We start from the raw sequence: 21972 nt of genomic DNA on the forward strand, positions 1-21972 counted from the left end.
GAAGATAAATTTTGTGAAGAACATTTTTTTTCACTGCCTACAAACTTTTAGTAGAAATCAGTGACCTGCGGTTCTATAGGATCATCCCAGAAGAGACATTATTGACCTGACGTTCATTAAACAATAATCACAGGTGAATTTCTAACTCCACCTTTCGCCACAGCTTCCTCTCATGCCTCCCCTGAGCCTCCCTGGATGTGTGCCCAGCCTGTTGAACAGCAGGAAAGCCTGAAGCCGGCTGATGCCTAAACACTGACATGTTAGGAGCTAATAAGTCCCACCGGCATCTCATTCTGATCAGCTTAATCATACAACAACAAAGCCCCCTTGGCTGTTAGTCAAGTTGGCTATAATCCCCCACACAGGCACATCATAGTAAGACTCAGCATTAAGCCTGTTAATACCAAACACAAGCAGAGCTGATTTGATCTGCAGCTGCTAAGATACATGGGAAAATGAGCCTAAGCTACAGTTAAACTACAGCTCAGCCTGCTGAGAGGCCCCCTGCCCCATTTATGTGGTAACAGGCTGCTTTTATAACACCAGCCCTTTGGTTTTATCTATTTATTGTATTGACTACTCATTCCTAACACCATGAGGACTCTCTGCCTTAGATTTGAGCTTGAACAGACTGGCTCCACGTTCTGGGAGGAATGAAAGTATCTGTGATACAGAATTGCAAAGAGTCATTCATGTCTCTAGACAGATGTGTGCAGTTTGATGAGAAAAGAATAAAGATAGAAACATTTCCTTAACCAGGAGCATCCACAGTTTAGGGTTTACTGGACAAAATTGTAAAAAATGTCTTTTCTTGAATATCTTGTTAAAGTCCCTTAAGATTCCAGCTGACTACTTTTAAGCCTACTGTATCAGGTGTAACAAAGAGGACATTTATCTTGCATGGATTATCAGGATGTTGGACAATTTAGAGGCTGCGAGATACTGGGGAAAAAAACTGACATGATTTTTTTTTTTAACACAAAATGGAACCTTACAAAAATAGGTACATTGTTTTTTATGTACATAAATTACTCTATCAGCCGAATATTTTTTTCCTCATTTGGATCTTAAAAACAACAATATAGAGTTCAATAAAGAACAAGATTTACACTGAGAAGCCTTAATTAATTTTGAAAAATAAGACTCTCGGGTTCTAAATCTGCATGCACATACTGACACATATTGACACATACGTGCCTCACTTGGCAGCCAAGGTCAAACTGAACAGCATTTCTTTGATCCAGGCCATTTTGCACCTGTTTTTATGCCCAGAGACCACCAGCGGTTTTTGGATCCTTAGGACATCCACAGTTTAACCATGGGCTTGTGGCAACCATACTACCCCCTTGGAAGATACCCTAGGACAGTGGTTTCGAACTTTTTTCCTTAGGGGCCCCCTGTTTATACCTTAGAAAAGCTTACACCTCCCAGGACCCACTAGGAAAAATCTGACTTCACTCTTATCTGTTTTCATTGACAAAATCCAATATTACAGGTCTACATACACTTGTTCTTGCTAAAAGATCCATTCATAAACTATCCATTATTACAACGGTGTATTAGAGCCACTCTAAAACTAAAAGCAGGATCAATAAAATTTCTAGCAAAAACTGAAATCACATGGATGAAATAATCGTGAATTAAAGTAAAACATACAATATTTAACTTTAAAAGTCATACATTTAAGTGAACCAAAACTTTCAATTTTTAAGAATTTAAAGACAGAAAGTAGCTGATTGTGTGGAAAAAAAATCAGACCATTTTTCTTGCACAGGTACTTACGGAAGAGTATTAGGGCCACTGAAAAAAAAAAAATTTGAGACGAATTTTTTTTTTCACTTGTGAGAAAAAAGTCAGAATTCTGAGATTAAAGTCAGAATTCTGAGTTTAATCTCAGAATTCTGAAAAAAAAAATTGAGACTTTTTTTTCATTTGAAGAATAAAGTCAGAATTCTGACTTTTTTCTCAGAATTCTGACTTTAATCTCAGAATTCTGACTTTAATCTCAGAATTCTGACTTTTTTCTCAGAATTCTGACTTTAATCTCAGAATTCTGACTTTAATCTCAGAATTCTGACTTTAATCTCAGAATTCTGACTTTTTTCTCAGAATTCTGACTTTAATTTCAGAATTCTGACTTTAATCTCAGAATTCTGACTTCCGTAGGTACTGCAGTTGAAATCCTATTCATGTTTTTTTTTAAATTATTTTACAGTGTTTTAAATGTATGACCTAAAAAACATGACATGTTTTTAGTTTATAATGTCAAAAATTCTGACTTTTTAAACTCAGAAACTCTGAGTGTGGGTTTTTTGTAAATATATGACTTTATAGTATTTTTTTTTTGTAACAAAATTTTGACTTTTTTCATAAAAAGATAACAGATCCTCATTATTGAATATAGATTTTAGGGTGGTACTAATATGCCGCTGTACATTATGTTACTAAAGTCTTTTTTTATCTATAATATATACACATCTAACATCTTTGGATGTTGCCAGCAAGTCTGTTCTTGCTCGCCACATCCATCTCTTACTCCACCCTAAAAGGGTGGACTGTTAGTTTCTCAACAGATTATTTTGCCATGCTTTCCCATAATACATGGACATCCAGAGCTCAACCTGCATTGTGTCAGTCCTCCCCACCCAATGGTGCCCTCAGGCAGACTTACTCACCACATCTACACCTTACCTCAGCCTCAATTTTGGGCCCAAACATGCCTTAAAGTTCTGCATAGTACTGTATATTTTTTATCTGAGTCCTATATTACCTTAAATATTTCCAAACATTTTCAAAACTAGACTGATTATTTACTTTATAGTTGCCTTGTTATGATGGCTGTCATTACAGAACCATGTTGATACAACTTTTTGATGATTAAATGAATGATGGAAATGCTGGATGTTTCTACACAGACTGCTACATAATGATACAGGAGCTGCCACTGGTAGTGGCCTTTCTGTTGCTGTATCTCATTCATGTCTTGTTCTACTTACTAGGAATGAACCACGATTATTATCTGTCTCTGGTTGTGATTTCAATTGCTTAAACTCTACTCTATAAGGAGTTTTTACTTTTCCAATCTGTAAACTAACACTGGGAGGAAAGCTGTTAATAGTGGCCTCCCTGGTTCACACTGCAAGTGATACCAGGGTGCTTTGTGAACAGCTCACAGCATGAACCAAGAAGGCCTTTATAACAAGCCTTTCTTTCTTATCATGTTAAATTCATCCATAAAACCAAAACATATGTTTACTCTTTGGAAAATACACCAGATAGGGAGCAGTTTTGTAGAGCAGGGTCATTATTTTAGATCTAAAAATATGCAGCAGAGATGGGTGGAGTTAAATGTTTGTTTACAGACTCAGTACAGCAGCACCACCCACCAGAAACTAAACTTGTGAAACTAATAACCAACATAAAGTCAAGCACATGCTTCATGTTCAGATGCAGATTATTTTACTTATTTGAATTTACTGTAGGCCAATTAGAAATGCACCACTGGCTTCACTTGGTCCATGTGCTATAATTTGGACATCCCTGACTTTGTCTATCCTTGTTGGACTTTCCACTGTGGCTTTTGCAAGGATTGTGCACCATCTACATTACAAAATGTAGGCAAATGCACCCCCAATCATTTTCTACTTCAGAGAAAGTGCTTACACCTTCAAAATAAGGCTTTCAGTCATCATGGCCATTCACAGAAAAGCCTATACTTCTGGGTATAAAAACTGCCTCACAACAAGCCTTGTGGTCTAAAGCTTTCAAAAGTAGTGAGTGCCAACCAATCACAGCCAAGCAGTACCAGCCAATCCCAGCACAGCTAAGGCACAATAAGGCAGAAAACAAATCTTAAGTTAAATAGCACGATTCTTAGAAAATGTTCCAGGAGGCATCAACATCTACCAACACTCTGATATCTCTGACTGAACTTGCAGTTTAGACTTCATTGTTCGTCAAGAGGGTACAAGGTAGTTAAAAGGAAGTCAAATGTGAAGAACACGTCCATAGATCTTTTTGACTAAACGGTCTGATAGTGTTAGGGGAGCAGAATCTTTATTTAGTCATGAACTCTTTAGCTTGTGGATTCAATGTAACATTGCTTTCTCTTATATAACCCTGCTGATATTCCTTCTAGAATCATTAAATGCTCGCTTATAAAGGACATTTGTGCATTCTCCTCACAAATTTGGAGGAAAATATATCCCATTAAATAGGAGCAGTTCAATTAAACATGGCCTTTCTTCGAAAAGTTTGGACTTCTTTTTCGATTGATGCTTGTCTAAGAGAAAAACATCTTCTTTGCTGTATCTTTTTTGTATCAGTGGCCATGGGGTTCCACCATTGTCCTGTGTCACTGCGCCGAAAGTGCTCAGAAATGTCTTTTGAAATTTCCAGAATGTTTCCTATTCATCGTTATTTACATGTCCTTTAAGGCATTATTTCCTCCCTTTTCTCTCTGAAGTGGTTGCTGCATTGATGTGAACTTTAAAAAGCATCAGACTCATCTTTTGTTGAGATTATATCACTGACTTATACTGAACAGTAGATCTCCCTCCTTTTATTTTACTGAGCCGTAGGCTCAGTGATGGCATCTTATACTTGTTGGATGTAATTTGGAGCTTAAACTTTGTGACTTGTAAGCAGAGATTAATTAGTGAACAGCCTGCCTGTCATGCCATGAAATCTCTTCTTTATGGTGACCAGGAGTTTGCATTCAAAGTAAGCCTGACACCTTGTAGTTGGTTGAATAGTTGGCTGACTAGCTCTCAGTTGAGCACAACTTATGTTAGGCAATTGCAGGTAGAGATGGGGAGCCAGAGGGTGCAGTGGAGGAAGTGCGAGAGAGCAATAGGAGAAAGGAGCAGTGATAGACAAACAAAGCCGTGATACAGAAAGAAGGAATGTTATTTCTTGATTTTTTCAGAGAGGTCGCACACTAAAAAATGAGGAACTCCTTGACAACTCAACATAAATATGTAGGAAATCAACGATTTTGTTTGTATGAAATTTGGCTGTCTGTGTCACAGCCTATACCTCTGCTAACTGCTTTATTCATAGGTCAGCAAATAATGGGGCAGGGGCTTTGCTTTTCCACCACAACCTGTTTGAGGGTACATGTAGAACTAATGGCCCAGAATTTTGATTCTCCCCAATCTCACACAGTCTCTAAAACTGCATCTGCTTTGAGTCCCATGCAATTTCACTACATGGTTAACGTTTCTTTATGACAGCAAAAACTGACAAAACACAGAAGGGAAGACGGGAGTTAAAGGGTTCCAGTCTGATCTGATCATCTTAAAGCAAAACTCTAACTGTTTTGTATGTTACGAATGCAACTTAGACAACCCCAATTACTGGAGTTGCGGTCACTGCATCCAAATGTGAAAACACAACTATGAGCTGAGCAATATCCAAGAGGCGAATAAATGGCAGCTGTGTGTACCTGGTGTGACATCTGGACCTCGACCACGGCGTCCTTCCTCGGTTACCCGACAAACACAGTCTTTGGCTCCCATGAGCTGCCAGCACCGACTGGTTGGTTTCGTTAAGGTTTTGTTGTGTTGGTGGTGGAGAGATGGTGGACTCATGCAGCTAAGCGAGCACGGTGCAGGCTGAACTATGCAACTTCTCCTGTTTGTCCATCAGATGTAAGAGTGAAGTAGTCCTTTACGGCGTCTCTATCATGGCTCTGCAGCTGCTATGAATCCCCGCTGCTCTGTGTACAGGTGTCCCCAAATTCACAGTCAACCTCTGCTCTTCTCTCCCTCTTTCCATGTTCAATAGATTAACAGTAATTCACATTTATCATCAAAAAAGAGAAATTTCCTACATAGAAGTTAAAGAAAAGTCTTCTGATGATTGATTTTTGATTCTTTAGAATAGCATAGAATAGTCATATTTTGAACTGGGATGACTTATGCAAATTGGATTTTAGTGTCAAACATTTTTTTGTTTTTCAATGAAACTCATGGATGGTATTGTGTCTCAGGACTCTTTGGATCACTGAACTCAATCTCAGACACCTGTGATAATTGGTTTTCCAGGTGAGCCCAATTAAAAGGACTTTCCAAATTATAAACTCATTGAGTGCCATTGACGTATATATACGTCATTTAAAAACCAACGCTTGAGTGCTATTGATGTATATATACGTCAAAGTGTTTTTTCGGCGGCTGGCACAAGGGGGCGCTCTCACGCTCCCTGTGAGTAATTTTGGGGCTTCTGGGATACGTAGTCGGAACATTACAGTCGGAAGTGGCAGTAGATCAAACGTCACAGGTGGACACCCTGGGATCAAAGAGCAGAGCGATCGTTACGGAGGTAATCTAAGCTAAAAGTTCTAACTTAGACCCTGGAAGAAACTTTAAACTTTTGCCTGAGAAATCGCTTACTCACTGAAACCGACACTGAACTTAACGACAGTGAATCCAGGGATCGGCGCTTTTATCGATCTACCTCGGCCGGCAAAGAGGCTAAAGAATGCCGCAAGGTTCCCCCCCGTGCGTCGGAGAAATAAGGCAGCCTCTCACCAGCTGGATGCATACAGCGACAAGCAGGAGAGGACGTGGGCATATAGGGAGGTCCCGTGGAGGCCGTCCAGTTCCAGAGTGTGAATGGCATAGCAGTGACTGAAAGCATTGTTATTTATTTTACAATAAAATAACATTTGTAATACAATTTTCAGATGTCTTTTATGTCATTGAAGGCAAAATTATAACATTCAAATCAATGTTCTGCTTGACAGACTCTCTTTCACAAAAATGCATTTTCTCAGCTTTCTAGAAAAAAAGTGGTCTTTTTGGTGAAACTAGCCTCTATTCAACTTCAGATAAATCAAGAACGGAAAAAGCTACAAACAAACATTTTTTTTCCATGATGAAATAGAGAGTTTCTTCTTTTATTTGAGCTATTTGGTGTTTTCAGAATCATATTACAAAATATTCTGTGGGTCTTGAAAGATGACTCAAAATGGCCAAAAACGCTGGCACAAGGCACTTCCCATTTTATAAAAGGGCTGGCACTCAAGGAGTTAAGCAGGCCACAGATTTCATCAATATGGGAAAGAAAAAGGATCACTCTGCAGCCAAAAGCCTCAAACAGTGCAATGCCTAGGACAAGGTATGAAAACATTAGATAATTCACAAAAACATAAGAATAACCATCATACTGTGGAGAAATTTGTGGCTGATTCAGAGCACAGACGGGTTAGTACAGATAAAGGCATAATGAGGAAGGTTTCTGCCAGATGAATTAATCGGATTACAAAGCAGCAAACAGGTATTTGAAGCTGCTGGTGCCTCTGGAGTCTAACGAACTTCAAGGTGTACGATCCTCCAGAGGCTTGCAGTTGTGCATAAACCTACTATTAGGCCACTCCTAACCAATGCTCACAAGCAGAAACAGTTGCAGTGGGCCCAGAAATACATAAAGACTCATTTTCAAACAGTCTTGTTTACTGATGAGTGCTGTGCAACCATGGATGGTCCAGATGGATGGAGTATTGGATGGTTGGTGAATGGCCACCATGTCCCAACAAGGCTGTGATGTCAGCAAGGAGGTGGTGGAGTCCTGTTTTGGGCTGGAATCATGGCGAGAGACCTCGGCAAAGTATATAGAGTTTCTGACTGACCACTTTCTTCAATGGTACAAAAAGAAGAACCATGCCTTCTGGGTAGCAAAATTATCTTCATGCATGACAATGCACCATCTCATGCTGCAAGAATACCTCTGTGTCATTGGCTGCTATGGGCATAAAAATAGAGAAACTCATGGAGTGGCCCCCATCCTCCCCTGACCTCAACCCTATTGAGAACCTTTGGAGCATCCTCAAGATAAAGATCTATGAGAGTGGGAGGCAGTTCACATCAAAACAGCAGCTCTGGGAGGATATTTTCACATCATTGAGGTTTTTTTTATTTAAAAAAAAGTTATCACTGGGAGGTTTGTTTAATCAAGTTTGAATTATGCTCAAACAGTTGATTTGAAAATTATACTGACTGTCATTTGCATCGACTGTTTTGGAAAATAAGGGAAAAATATCATTTGTATGATAATTTGGGGCACAGTGAGGAATGAGTTAAATTAATATGACTCTTTAGTTTTGTTATTTTAAAAAAAGTCTAGAGCTTATTTGTCTATAAGAAGGGAGAAGGGTTAAACCTTTGATATGTATAGGCCCAGACAAAAAAAAAATTACATATATATATATATAGTGCTTAACAAATTTATTAGACCACCCTAACCCTAACCAAAGTGTTAGTTGTGCAGCTGGTATATCGGTCCCCCCAGATCTAAAAATAGCTTGCACCGACAACTAAAGGAAACAAACCTATTACTAAGACTATAGGAATTATGGCAATGGGCGAATTTGCCAAAATGTTGAAGTATGCCTTTAAGCCTCATCAGCATCAGTGGACAGGTCATAAGTTCACCTTTTTCAGGCATGATATGGCTCTTAAGTTTGACACAGCAGTGATTATTGCACTTTATGCAAAATATTAGATAGGAATCAAAAATATCTTTACATAACACCAATCAGATGTTTCTCTTCTGGTTGGGGAATGATGTTTATTGTTTTAGGGGTGCTGAGATGAAATCTAGGGCTGCTTCTGCACACCTAAAAGAAGGTAAAAAACCTCATGATTACAACCGTCATACCAGAAAAATTAGATTGAAAATTCATTTAACGTGCCCTTGAACTCCTTGGTTTGATCCATGTCCCCTCTGTCATAATAGAGGAGGTGGAATTGCTGATCTGTTCTGCAGCCATCCAGCAGGGAGCTTTCTAAGTCCCTTGACTTCACTCTCAGGCTGCTGTTCTGTCCATTCTAATATACAGCCTCTTCTGAAATAAAAACTTAAAAAAAACCATTTCTACTTATTAATTTATGTTTGAATTATTTTTCAAATATCTTCAAACACTGCTTAATCCCTCCTCCTCTGTGTGATCTTTAACCCCTATGTTCAGCTGAATAAGAACCAGCCAGTGACGGTGCATGACGTCCTACAGATCCTTCGGCTTCATGTCTCAGTGCCGCAGTGCGACGTCTTTGGATACCTGAGCATCGACCATGAGCTTGTCGTCCTCATTGCTCCGGTGGATCAGCAACCAACACCACTTCAGGTAACTCACTAACACACAAAACGTCCAAAAATGTAGTTATTTCTTTGCACATTCATACTGCTTTTTAGCACTTTCCAACTTGAATACCAACTTGAATATATTTTAATACTGTTTGACATCATGGCCATTTATTTTTGGAAGGATCAGCAGAGCTAAATGAAAATTTATATCTGTGAACAGGCAAATTTTGGTTGCCATTTCACAGTTACCTTGACAAAATTCCACATTTTAGTTTCTCTAAAACCAAGAAGAGCAAACTGTCAGTCAGCTATATTAATGTGGGATTATGTGGTTTCGATGTCATGTTCATTTTAGGCTCAAAACGTTGAATTTTGTGTCATGATGGCTGCTATGACAAAACATAATTTTATTGATGCCTTGGAAACACCAGATGTTAGGCCAAAGACTGCTGTATGAGAGAGACACCTGCTGTTCTGTTGACTAGTTAGAGGGATAAGTTTAATTTTACAAGACAAAGGTTGCAGGATAAAGTGTGATTAAAAAGGACAGCTTAATACTTTTGAAGTGGGGTTGTATGAAGTTTTTGTCGATAGAAAGTTTATTAGCCACATGAGATGTCAGATGGTTCGGCCTCATTGTTGAGAAACAGGCAGGAAGCTACAGTGTACATCTGCATCTTAAAAAAACAGAGAAGAAAAAGAAGTTTTTTGTCTATGATTTCAATCAAAATGATAAATTTACGTGTATTCTAGATATCTAGACAGATGTAGACACATTCTGTAAAGTAAAATATGTCAAAGGTTTTTGGTATATAATGTTTTGATGTTTGCATCTTACAGCTCACAAAAACTAAAATTAATAAGATAAATATATTAGAACATTTTGTAAAAGTCTTTGTGTCAGCCAGTTAAGTTGAAAAGAGCTCTAATCAGCTGATTAACTCCTTCAAAGGTTTCCTAAGCCTTCATTCTCACACTCATGTTCAGTTCACACAACCACAATCACAGGGAAGACTGCTGACTTGACAGTTGTCCATAAAACAACCATTGTCACTATTCATTGGGAGCACCGAAGGTCATGGCTGAAAGGATAGTTTGTTTTTAGAGTCTTTATCAAAGCATTTTTATGGAAGGTTGACTGGAAGAAAAAAAGGCTGGTAAAAAGGCTGGAGTCAGTGTATCAAGGGCCACTACACACACACTTGAAAGAAAGAACTGAATATTCTGTGCTTGTGACTTCCTGTTTAGAGCTATCTGTTTAATGGAAATTGACATGGTTTTGCAGTGGCCAGTGCTGAGAATAGACCTGCAGCATATTCTAAGTGATGCACAGCAGAATGGCGATTCAGGGACGCGCCGGTGCCAGACTGGAGTGTGGGCAGTGGAACGGCTCTGATTGACTAGAGAGGGAGTGATTTGCTCCACAGTGGGATTCTCCAGCAGATCGTGGTGCATTCACTGTATGTGGAAATTGCAGGTGACACTCAGTGGTAGAAGTAAAAGTGGTAGTCAGATAGAAGTAAATCTCATTTGGAAATCAAGGTCCCAGAGTCTGGAGGGAGGTCAGAAAGGCAGAAAGTGCTTGAAGTCCAGTATTTTCAGTTTCCACAGTCAGTGATGGTTTGGTGTGCTATGTCATCTGCTACTGTTGGTCCACTGGTCTTTTTCAAGTCCAGAGTCAACACTGTCAGCCATCTACCAGGAGATTTTCCAGTCCTTCATGCTTCTTTCTACTTAGAATTTTGTTTATCATACAAATGGAATATTCCAAGACTTATTTTGTTTTAATCTTGATGATTAAAGCATTGGGCTCACAACATCAAAATCCACTATCTCAAAATATTGCAATATTATGGAAAAGTCCTATTTGCAAAGGCTTCCTGAGCCTCCATTCTCTCATCCTGGTTCATTCACACAACTGCAATCATGATGAAGACTGCTAAGGGTAAGCCATGGAAGGTCACTGCTGAAAGGACAGATGGTTCTCAGAGGCTGTATCAAAGCAGAATCATGGAAAACTGACTGGAAGGGAAAAGTATGACAAGAAAAGGAGCACAAGCAACAGGAATGAGCTCAGCATTCAGAGGAATGTTAAAGAAAGGAGATTCAAGAACTTAGTGGAACTTCACAAGGAGTGGACTGAGACTAGAATCAGTGGATCAAGTGCCACCACTCACAGATGGGTCCAGGAAATGGTCTACAAGTGTCCTGTGCCTAGTGTTGATCTAATCTTGAACCACACTGTTGCTCAGTGGTCAAAAGTCCTGTTTTCAGATGAAAGTACATTTCATTTTGTCACAGAGTCTGGAGGAAGATCAGAGAAGCACAGAATCCAAGGTGCTTGAAGTCCAGTGTCTTCAGTTTCCACAGTCAGTGATGGTTTGGGGTGCCATGTCATCTGCTGCTGTTGGTCCAAAGTGCTTTATCAATTCCAGAGTCAACACTGTCAGCCATCTACCAGGAGATTTTACCATCTGCTGAGAAATTTGTGGAGATTCTGATGTCCTTTTCCAGCAGGACTTGGTACTTGTCCACAGTGAAGCCAAAACTATCAGAAACTGGTTTGCTGACCGTTGTATTACTGTGCTTAATTGACCAACCAACTGGTCCGACCCAAACCCCATAGAAAATCTCTGAGGAAATGTCAAGAGGAAGATGAGAGACACCAGACTCAACAGCACAGAAGAGCTGAAGGCTGCTATCAGAGCAACCCAGGCATCATAATACCTTAAGCAGTGCCACAGACTGATCGCCTCTATTCCACGTCACACTGATGCAGTAATTCATGCACATGGAGCCCCTGACCAGGTCCGACAAAATTTCACTTTTTGAATTCATTATATAATTCAAATCTGTGAGTGTTTGTACCTCTGGTTTGAAAGATGATGACATGTCCACTGCCACTAAGTTTTCATCCTCTCCTTACATGACTGTTTTGTGTACCTGCAGACAGCACCCTCTACCGTTTAAACAGAGTATCGCGACACAAACTGTGCTGAATCAATATAAATCCCACTTTATTTGTATCAGTTTATAGCTGATTCACAATATATCCTTATGTCTTTATTTAAAGGGGAACGTGAAATTATTCATGACAATCTAATTTAACAGATGCATTAGTTCGCCAATTTTAAGAAAACAAAACAGAAATCTTGTCTGCAGCACACTTATCAGCTGTTTGGGTCTGCAGACTTTGGGGAGACAACAACTACAACAAATCTTCAAAATTTAACTTTTTTACAGCAAATTAAACACAGTGTTTCCTGTAGATACACAAGATTTTCACAGACTGGAATAAACAGAGGAAAACTTTTGCAGATGGAGACTACAGATCTGATGAGAAACGAGGAGGGTAGAAACCATGAATAGATCACAAATTACTTGGTAATGTCAAGTTTGGCAAGAGCAGAAAACACAAAGAAGACCCATGTGCAGATGAAAAGAAAAGTTCATTCAAACATAAGATCAAAAAGGCAAAACAATATGTGTACTTCAAAACGAACCAAAATCCTAGAAAAGTCCAAACACTAGAAAAAAACCCCAACAAAAGATCACAGAGGAATCCAACAGGGAAATATTCAGTCACAAGGATCAGAGAGAGACATATGATGAAACTGAAGAGAAAGGCGGGAACACAGAGAGTCTGGGTCTTTTAGAAGAGTCTGTTTTGCTTAAGAAGATTCCTAATCTTCACTTGATTGTACATTTTTTTTTTCCAAAAAAAATAATAAATAAATAAAATAAAAAATAATCAGTTCTTGCAAGGGGAACATAATAGCACATCAATATTGTTCATCACATTAAACCAGAATGGTGTACCTTCAACTGTCGTCTTGAGGAAAAAAGAGTCCACCTGCGCTGGGGGTAACATGCACTCATTTCACTTCTTCAGCTGTTTCAGGACAGTTTTCCTCTTCAGCTGCCCAGATAAATGCCAAAAAGTGCTCCAAAACTTTGAACAAGTCCTGTTTTTTATAATTATTAATCCAGGGAAGAAAACCATGGTGAAACTGGCGGAATTTAAGTAAATTATTGAACTTTACAAGCTGAAAGAAATAAAATCTGATGCATTCAGGTAACCTTAGTAAATAAGAAGACTGTATTCTTTATGTTGTGATGTGTTCAAATGCCACATGAAGATGGGAGAGCCGCAATTATCTTGTTTTAGAAGATATGTATGGCAGTTTTAGTCAAATATGTATGCAATCTGATTCATTCATTGCTGTCATCAAAATTATCATAGATTTAAGTGTTTTTATTGATAGAAACCTAAGAAAAAAGCTCTACATGTGTTTTTCTTACCAAAAGAGTTTTGTCCAAAGTGCTGGGCCAGGGCCCAGCAATGGGTCCTCTAGATGGACCTTGAAAGTTCCTTTTGCAAAAACTAAATATCCAAGAAAATAAATTGGTAAACAATATTTCAAATGATCATGAAATGTTTAATTAAGTACTTTTTTATTTAAGACTTAAAGTAAAAAAAAAACACAGCCAGAGGTTTTGACTCGTGTCACCTTATAATCACTTGTGATAACAAGTATTCATGAGTGAGGGTAAAAGGGAGTCTGAGACTGGCAGGCAGATTTGTTCAGCATCAGCAGTACTGCAGGCATTGTGCCAGACCATTGTGGTGACGAAGGAGCTTAGTCAAAAGGCACAGCTTTCGATTTAATGGCGATCTACCTCCCAACCCTCACCGATGGTCATGAACTCTGGGTAATGACCAAAAGAGTGAGATCGCGGATACAAGCAGCCGAGTTTTCTCAGGAGGGTGGCTTGGCTCAGATTTAGAGATAGGTTGAGGAGCTCAGACATCCAGAGGGAACTGGGAGTAGAGCCCCTGCTCCTTCACATCAAAAGGAACCAGTTATGGTGGTTCAGGCATCTAATCAGGATGCCTCCCTGTTGAGGTATTCTGAGCACGTCCATCTGGGAGGAGGCCTAGGGGAAGACCCAGATAGAATTGGAAGGTGTCACTGGGGAAAAGGACGACTGGGTAGACTTGCTTAACCTGCTGCTTCCATGCCCTGGATAAGTGGAAGAAGGTGGATGGATGGATAAACCTTTTATCATTTATTCTTCTTACTTATGCAACAGGTGTCATGGTTTGACTGGTATTGGATTGACTTTAGACACACCATTAAACATTCTACTAGGCCACTCACTTCCTGGTTTTAAGAATTTATCAGTTTCTTCTGAGACATTAATGCTATGTGGAAAGAGTTTGCTGAGCCACAAAGGACATTTATAGACATGAATATTAGAAAAGAAAATTTAAGTGACTCTGCAGATGCCTGATTTGAATAAATGGCAGTGGCTCATTAACTGTACGTTGACCAGTCAAAAACTTTACAAGTAATGTTAAGGTATCAGAAAGCCAAAATCATGAGAAAATCAAATAAATACAAGGTAAATATTTGAGACTCATGTTATGGTTGTATTAGGGATTTTTGGTAAGCTCCAGAATATTATCAGGTCTCAAATTGGGCCACTGATGTTTGGGAAAAGCTGATTTAAACTATTTTAAAAGTGTTTTATGATGATTTTAGTTAATATATGCAAAGCTAATTTTGACAACCTGAGAGCATACAAAGCCTTATGCCTTGTTGAGATCATGGCAACCCCACTAGGGGGCCCTGGACCCAAGGTTGGAAACCAGTGGACTAGAACACAGGGAGAGAAAGACAACAAATGCCAGAAAAACAATAAGGGGAACAGAGGATGTTTAAATGACTGTTTAAAACTAGAAAACACAAGCAGTATGTGGGCAGAGATAACACAGAAACTCGTGGGATACACAAGGAATAGAAAAATGTCAATAATTATAATAAAAAAGGGAGCAAATCAAACTCAGAAACACACAGAATCAGGACCATGACAGGTTATTTGTTAGAAAATTGACTCCTTAATTTTGCATAAATAAAGTGAAATGAACCTTGTTTTTCCTCCAAATCTTTGTTATGTAGTAAAAACTTAACATGTATGTCTCCTCATATATCCTGTAATTAGACATAATGAAATGAACATGACAGCTCATTAAAAAAAAATATGTTCACATAGAAGAAAGAGTTTTTTTTTTTTGTTTTTTTTTGTGTGTGAAGTAGATCCGACATTTCTGCTTCTTTGAGTCTCCTACAGTATTGTTGTTTTTCATATCCTGCAGATCCAATCCAAAGTTTAATAGGTTTTTCCTTGGCTCCTGTTACCCCCTTCAACTAAGTTTTGTGAAAATTGTGCCTGTAGTTTTTTCCATAATCCTGCTTACCAACAGACAAACAAACAGTACCAAGCCTAGGGGGGCTCCAGTTTTGAGCGCCAGATTAAAGGCGGATCCGTTAAATCCAAAGAGTCTGTTCTCTGTTTATGAGGAAATTGAATACCCAGTTACTGAGTGAAGAACTGGAGCCCTTAGTGCTTAATTTCCTCATTTTCATCAGAAGTTTGTTAAAAGATGCTGGGCTGAAATCAATAAATATCTTGCTGTAGGTGTTTTTGAGTTTTTTTAAGGTGTGTGCAAAAACTTATGGGAAATTACAGAGCCTTTTTAAAGTTTATATCTAAGAGGCTTTATTTAAAGATAAATACTCTCAGTGGAAACAAAAGGGCTTCGGTTGAGAGCCACAGACTGGGTGTGAAACAGTATTTTAAAATAAACCTGTACATGGCTGGTTTATCTTGGCATTTTTTTAGGAAAGGGATTTCTTACCTTTATTGTGGGACCTTTCCTGTCTGAAGCTGCAGTTCCACCAAGTAGTGCATTTCAGTTCAGTTCTTTTAGTTATGTGTGTTCTAGCCTTGGGCGGTATCCACTTTTTAACACCATCATACCCTCCCCAAATTTTACCGGGATGTACGCAGCCTGAGGCCCATTTTGACACCTGAAGATATTGTTGGGTTCACCAATACAACCATAACACAAGACTCAAATATTTACCTTGTATTTATCAGATTGTTTCACAAACAGGGAACTTAAATGCAAATGCTTGGCTTTCCGATACATTAACATTACTTGCAAAGTGTTTGTAGGGTCTAGGGGTGACCTGGAATAGTCAGTGATTCAATGATTCGATTCTGAGGAGTCTGATTCGACTATGAACCTCATAGTTGAATGTTGTTATGTAACCAAGATTGTACCATTCTGACTACATGGGGCTGCTAAGCCTGAGTTTCTGATAGCTGGCATTTGCCGGTCATTGGCTGGTAAAAAGGGTGGAAGTCCGAAAACATGCAAATAACCAGACAAGTAAATACTGAATACTTGCATATTATATTTTGTGTAACCTAGAAGATATGTTGCAAGAATACATTAATATAAGCTAAAATTTGACTAATCTTACTACATCTACTGTTCTGCAGTGCTGGGGTTGTTTATCTCCTCAGATGGCAAGCACATGGCTAATTATGTATGCACGATGATGTCAAAGCAAATCTATCTCTCTGCACATGCTCAGTATTGCTGGGGACTATGTAGGGAAAGTGGGAAAGTTTGACCAGAGCTTTCTCGTAAAGCAGAATTTTAATCTAAGTGAGGTTTTCCTGGTTAACCAAAGGCTTAATATCATCAGCGGTATGGAGGGATTTTATGTCATCGCTGCCAGTAATATAGAGGCTGAAACAAAGGGAACTGTATAGCTGAGCGCCGTAAACACCGATGCAGCAGAAAAGAGAGAGAGACCTACGCCAAGCAGAGTTGTAGTGGACTTCGATAAACTACCAATGACCAATCCTCGGATAAAGTTGGATTGTAGACAACACAGGATCACGTTGTGCAGAATGGCATGGACCACTTGGAGCTTATAACGAAGGCTCTGTCTCTCTTCAGAGAGGTTATCATCATGAGGACTGATAATAGCAGCTGACGGTAAGACTCATTTTTCACTTGAAATGTAGGGTTCTAACGCAGTGTCCAGTTAAGAGGGCACTTTTGTTATGTGTTTGGATGCTTCGTTGTTGTCGGTGGAGGATGGCATTTGGCTGTTGTAAGCTGCAAAGTTATGATAGTGGCCAAAGTGCTAACAGGATAACGGTGCTGATGTGAAGCTAACTGTTGTTGTTTATGAGTTTAACGTGGCCGTATATTGTGTAACCGACTGTGTGTGTAAGGAAAATCGCGCAGCTTTCATTTTAAAACTTTAAACAAGTTGCACAAAAAAAAAAATAGAGAGATTTATGCGTTTTGCTGCTGTTAATGCAGCAAAATAATATTACAGCAAATGTCCGGTAGTTGTTCTAAATGGCAGGCATTCTTGAGGACTGCCAGTCATTTTGACCGGGGACAAAAAAAGTCTAGTGGAAACGCTGTTCGACTATTAGTCAACTAAAGGCAAAATCTGACGAATCAGTTTCAACTATGAAAATCCTTAGTCAAACACACCTCTGCTAGAGTCATAAAGTACAGTTAATGAGCCAGTGCCATTTATTCTAATCAGGCATCTGCAGAGTCACTTAGATTTTCTTTTGTGTTTGTAAATGTATTTGTGGCTCAGCAAAGTCTTTTCAAGTAGCATTAATGTCTCAGAAGACACTGCTAAATTCTTAGCCCAGTTGAATGTTTAATGGCGTGTCACCAGTCAATCCAATACCAGTCAAACCATGACACCATTTCTATAAGTAAGAAGGAATAAGTGATATAAAAAAAAAAAAGGTGACACGAGTTATAACTTCTGGCACTTTTTTGTTACTCTTGAGTACTAAATAAGCATTTAATACAATATTTCATGATCATTTAAAATATTATCTGCCTTTATTCATGTCCTTGATTTTTAGTTTTTGTAGCAGACCTTTCATGGCTCACCTGGAGTACCTCTGGGATCCACCAGTGGGAGGAGTCCAGAGTCCAGTCCAAACCTCTTAGATGATGCCACATGACCCTCACATTGATCAGATGATATTGTGAGGATGAGGAAATGTGGGTGCAAAGCTGGCCATGTTAATTTTATTCCACAGCCAAGGGGGACAAATTGTTACAGACAATAGGGTACTCTAAATTACATAATTATTATTCAAATGAAAAAAACGATACATAGCTTGCATTAGAAATTGTCTTACCAGGATTCTGAATGAACACGAGGTTAGGCCCTACAAAAAGGGGCAGGGCTCAGTGAAGGAATTCCCAATGGATCACTGTTTACCTAGGTTGGCTGCGTATGGCCCCAGAGATGCCAGTTGCCCACCCCTGCACCATCGTCCCGTCCATCCATTTTCTATACCACTCACCCCATTGGGGGTCACAGTGGGCCAGAGCCCATCCCAGCTGTCATCGGGCGAGAGGCGGGGTACACCCTTGACTGGTTGCCAGTCAACCCATTGGGCTGACAAATAGAGACAGATAACTAGGCATGCTCACACTTGGCCAATTTAGAGTGATCAATTAACCTAATGAACATGTTTTTGGTGGTGGGAGGAAGCAGGAGTACCCGGGATCCATGCATGCACGGGGGGAAAATGTAAACTCCGCACAGAGAGGCCCTGACTGGGAAGCCTTCTTGCCATGAGGCAATACAAAGCAGTGCAGCCTGTATCATAGCTTAAATTTCAGGATTATGATCTACATGCATGTATATTTCTACACTGTATGTAATGGCTTTTAAAAAACATTTATATTCATGAAAACATGATACCCTGTATGTATTCATGCCTAATTCCATAGAACAAGGTGTTTTTAGCTGCCATGATCGATAAAAGTTGACAGCTTTTTTGTATTAATGAGTCATGTAAAATTCAGGTGTAGGTGTTTAGAGAACCAGGATCATCAGCTTCCTTGAAATTTTATTCAAGCTCCACTGTGTGATTCGATAAACACATCATTATCATAAATATATTTAATTTATAATCACAGAAATAGTCAATTTTCCAGGTCGTACAGTGTCAGCCATACAACAGGAGCTCTTTCATCTTCCTATTTCTTCTGACACATGCACACAAACGTAAACACACGGGCGCGAGCAGCTCCCAGACACCGCCGTGTTTAGCTCTGCTAATTACCCAGCTCACTCCTTCTGGACATAAATATTCATGCCTACAGTGATTACAGTGGTAAACTGAGGGGGAGGACGCATCTGTCTCCCTCAGTGTCTCACCTCATGGTTTTGACTTCATTTAAATTCTCTTGTTGTCACAGTTGTTCATCATGAACCATGCCAACAGAAGAAGCATATAGTTCTAAATTTTAAATACATAACTTTTATGTATTAATATAACACAAAAACATGATTAATTAATGTATCATTTTATAACAGTTGCTCTAACAAATTCTAATACTGTCTCTATATGTTTCAGTAGCTTTATTTGTGTTTAACACATAACAAGTAAAACTATAATACTAAAATCAGCATTATGCAATGTCAATCTGACATCCAAGTAGAGCCCTGCATCAAACAGCTGTCCTCATATGCGCGCCCGCTTTATACTGCATGTGTCCAGTTCCACCCATATCACAAGAGAGGCTAACTATTTATGCTAAACATTTAGAATAACAGAAACTGCTTGCAATTCAGACCTGTTGACTTTATTAAATTGCTTCCATTGCTTTTTATATTTCATTGGAAAAAGAAACACACTAGGTTTCATTTTCAAGAAAAGTGGAAAATACCTTTGCATGTAGGCTGCCATTTTGCTCAATGCATTGATTTCATTTGTCTGCATAGTTCATCTTTCAGATTGTGCTCACCCCAGTAACGTATCTCCAGCTCCTTTAGTTCCATCTAGACCAGTGTTTTTTTAAATCTATTTAACCATAGGCTACCTGAGATCAAGCTGAAATCTGAAGGAACACCATCTCCATGTCCATGCAAACAAGCCTCTCTCAGGGCCCATGTCCACAGCCTGTGCTTTTACCCTCTGAGCCTTAAGCTATTTTTTTAACCATTTTGTCTCACCTGGACTTTTTGTCTTAAAAAGCTAGTGGTGGCCAAGCTCTAAACATCCTTTTTTTTTTTTTTTTTTTTTTTTTTCAGGAAGACCTGGGCTTTAAGAATGTGTGTGCTGCAGTACTGCCACTTGAATTAAAAAAAAAATGGGATTATAAAGACAAAAGAAAAAAAATTTAACAGAAATTAATATCTGAAGTTTTATTTGTGTGACACCCAGTAAACAATAATGACAATTTTTATTTTGTTCTGTCAGATACCAAATAGTGAAATAAATAATCACTATGTTAAAAAAATGTCTTAAAAATATTTACATATTTACAAAAAATCCTAACGTTTTTTATTTTGGCTGATTATGAGCCATTGTTTAAAACAGTTACTGTCTGCAGAGACACAGACGGAGTCATGACAGTCTCTCTGTGTCACTTTCTCACCATTATGATCCACTCAGGCAGTCTACTTCAGTTGTCTTACAAAAAGGTGTGGAAGATCGGTTTCTCCTGCACCACTGCTGTTGACAAAGCTACACATATACACTATTTGTCAGTGAGGTAGCAATGATAGTGAGTGTGTTAGCATGCAAGTACCCTGCCTATGAGCCTTATCCCAGTTTTTATCATATTGGGGATACTGTGTTTTCATACACACAGAGAAACCTGGTTACTTACAGTCACTAGAAAAAGTATGTGAACCCTTTGAGATTTCTTGGATTTCTGCATAAATTGGTCATCAAATGTGCTCCGATCTTCATCTAATTCACAACAATAGACAAACACAGTCTGCTTAAACTAATACTGCACAAAAAATGATATTTTTTCATGTTTTTATTGAACAAAACATGTAAACATTCACAGTGCAGGGTAGAAAAAGTATGTGAACCCCTAGGCTAATGACTTCTCCAAGAGCTAATTGGAGCCAGGAGTCAGCCAACCTGGAGTCCAATCAATGTGATGAGATTGGATGTGTTGGTTAAAGCTGCCCTGCCCTATAAAAAACACACACCAGTTTTGAGTTTGATCTTCTCAAGAAGCATTGCCTGATGTGAACCATGCCTGGCACAAAAGAGCTCTCAGAAAACCCACGATAAAAAATTGTTAACTTGCATGAAGGTGGAAAAGGTTACAAAAGTATCTCTAAAAGCCTTGATGTTCATGTGTCCACAGTAAGACAGACTGTCTACAAATGGAGAAGGTTCAGCACTGTTGCTACTCCCCCTAGGCGTGGTTGTCCTGTAAAGATGACTGCAAGAACACAGCACAGAATGCTCAATGAGGTGAAGAAGAATCCTAGAGTGTCAGCTAAAAACTTACAGAAGTCTCTGGCACATGCTAACATTTGTGTTGACAAATCTACAATAAGTAAAACATTAAACAAGAATGGCGTTCATGGGAGGACACCATGGAGGAAGCCACTGCTGTCCATAAAAAAAACACATTGCTGCACATCTGAAGTTTACAAAAGAGCACCTGGATGATCCACAGCACTACTGGCAAAATATTCTGTCCATAGATGAAACCAAAATTGAGTTGTTTGGAAGGAACACACAATGCTACGTGTGGAGAAAAAAAGGCACAGCACACCAACATCAAACCTCATCCTAACTGTGAAATATGGTGGAGGGGCCATCATGGTTTGGGGCTGCTTTGCTGCCTCAGGGCCTGGACGGATTGCTGTCATTGATGGAAAAATGAATTTCCAATTTTATCAAGACATTTTACAGGAAAACTTAAGACCATCTGTCCGCCAACTGAAGCTCAACAGAGGATGGGTGATGCAACAGGACAGCGACCCAAAGCATAGAAGTAAATCAACAACATAATGGCTTAAACAGAAGAAAATACACCTTCTGGAGTGGCCCAGTCAGAGTCCTGACCTCAACCCGATTGAGATGCTGTGGCATGACCTCAAGAGAGCGATGCACACCAGACATCCCAAGAATATTGCTGAACTGAAACAGTTTTGTAAAGTGGAATGGTCCAAAATTCCTCCTGACCGTTGTGCAGGTCTGATCTGCAACTAC

At 39.1% G+C, this 21972-nt stretch overlaps 1 protein-coding gene across 1 annotated transcript in view; it reads left to right on the plus strand.

Moving 5' to 3' along the window:
- The window catches only part of reck (reversion-inducing-cysteine-rich protein with kazal motifs), a 138426-nt gene that overhangs the window by 92893 nt on the left and 23561 nt on the right, over positions 1-21972 (plus strand). The window contains exon 20 of the mRNA XM_041813622.1: positions 8972-9127. Within this exon, the coding sequence (XP_041669556.1) occupies positions 8972-9127 (156 nt within the window). The remainder of the gene's footprint in view (positions 1-8971; positions 9128-21972) is intronic.

The sequence above is a fragment of the Cheilinus undulatus genome, linkage group 19 (assembly GCF_018320785.1).
Source record: "Cheilinus undulatus linkage group 19, ASM1832078v1, whole genome shotgun sequence".
Classification (NCBI taxonomy): Eukaryota; Metazoa; Chordata; class Actinopteri; order Labriformes; family Labridae; genus Cheilinus; species Cheilinus undulatus.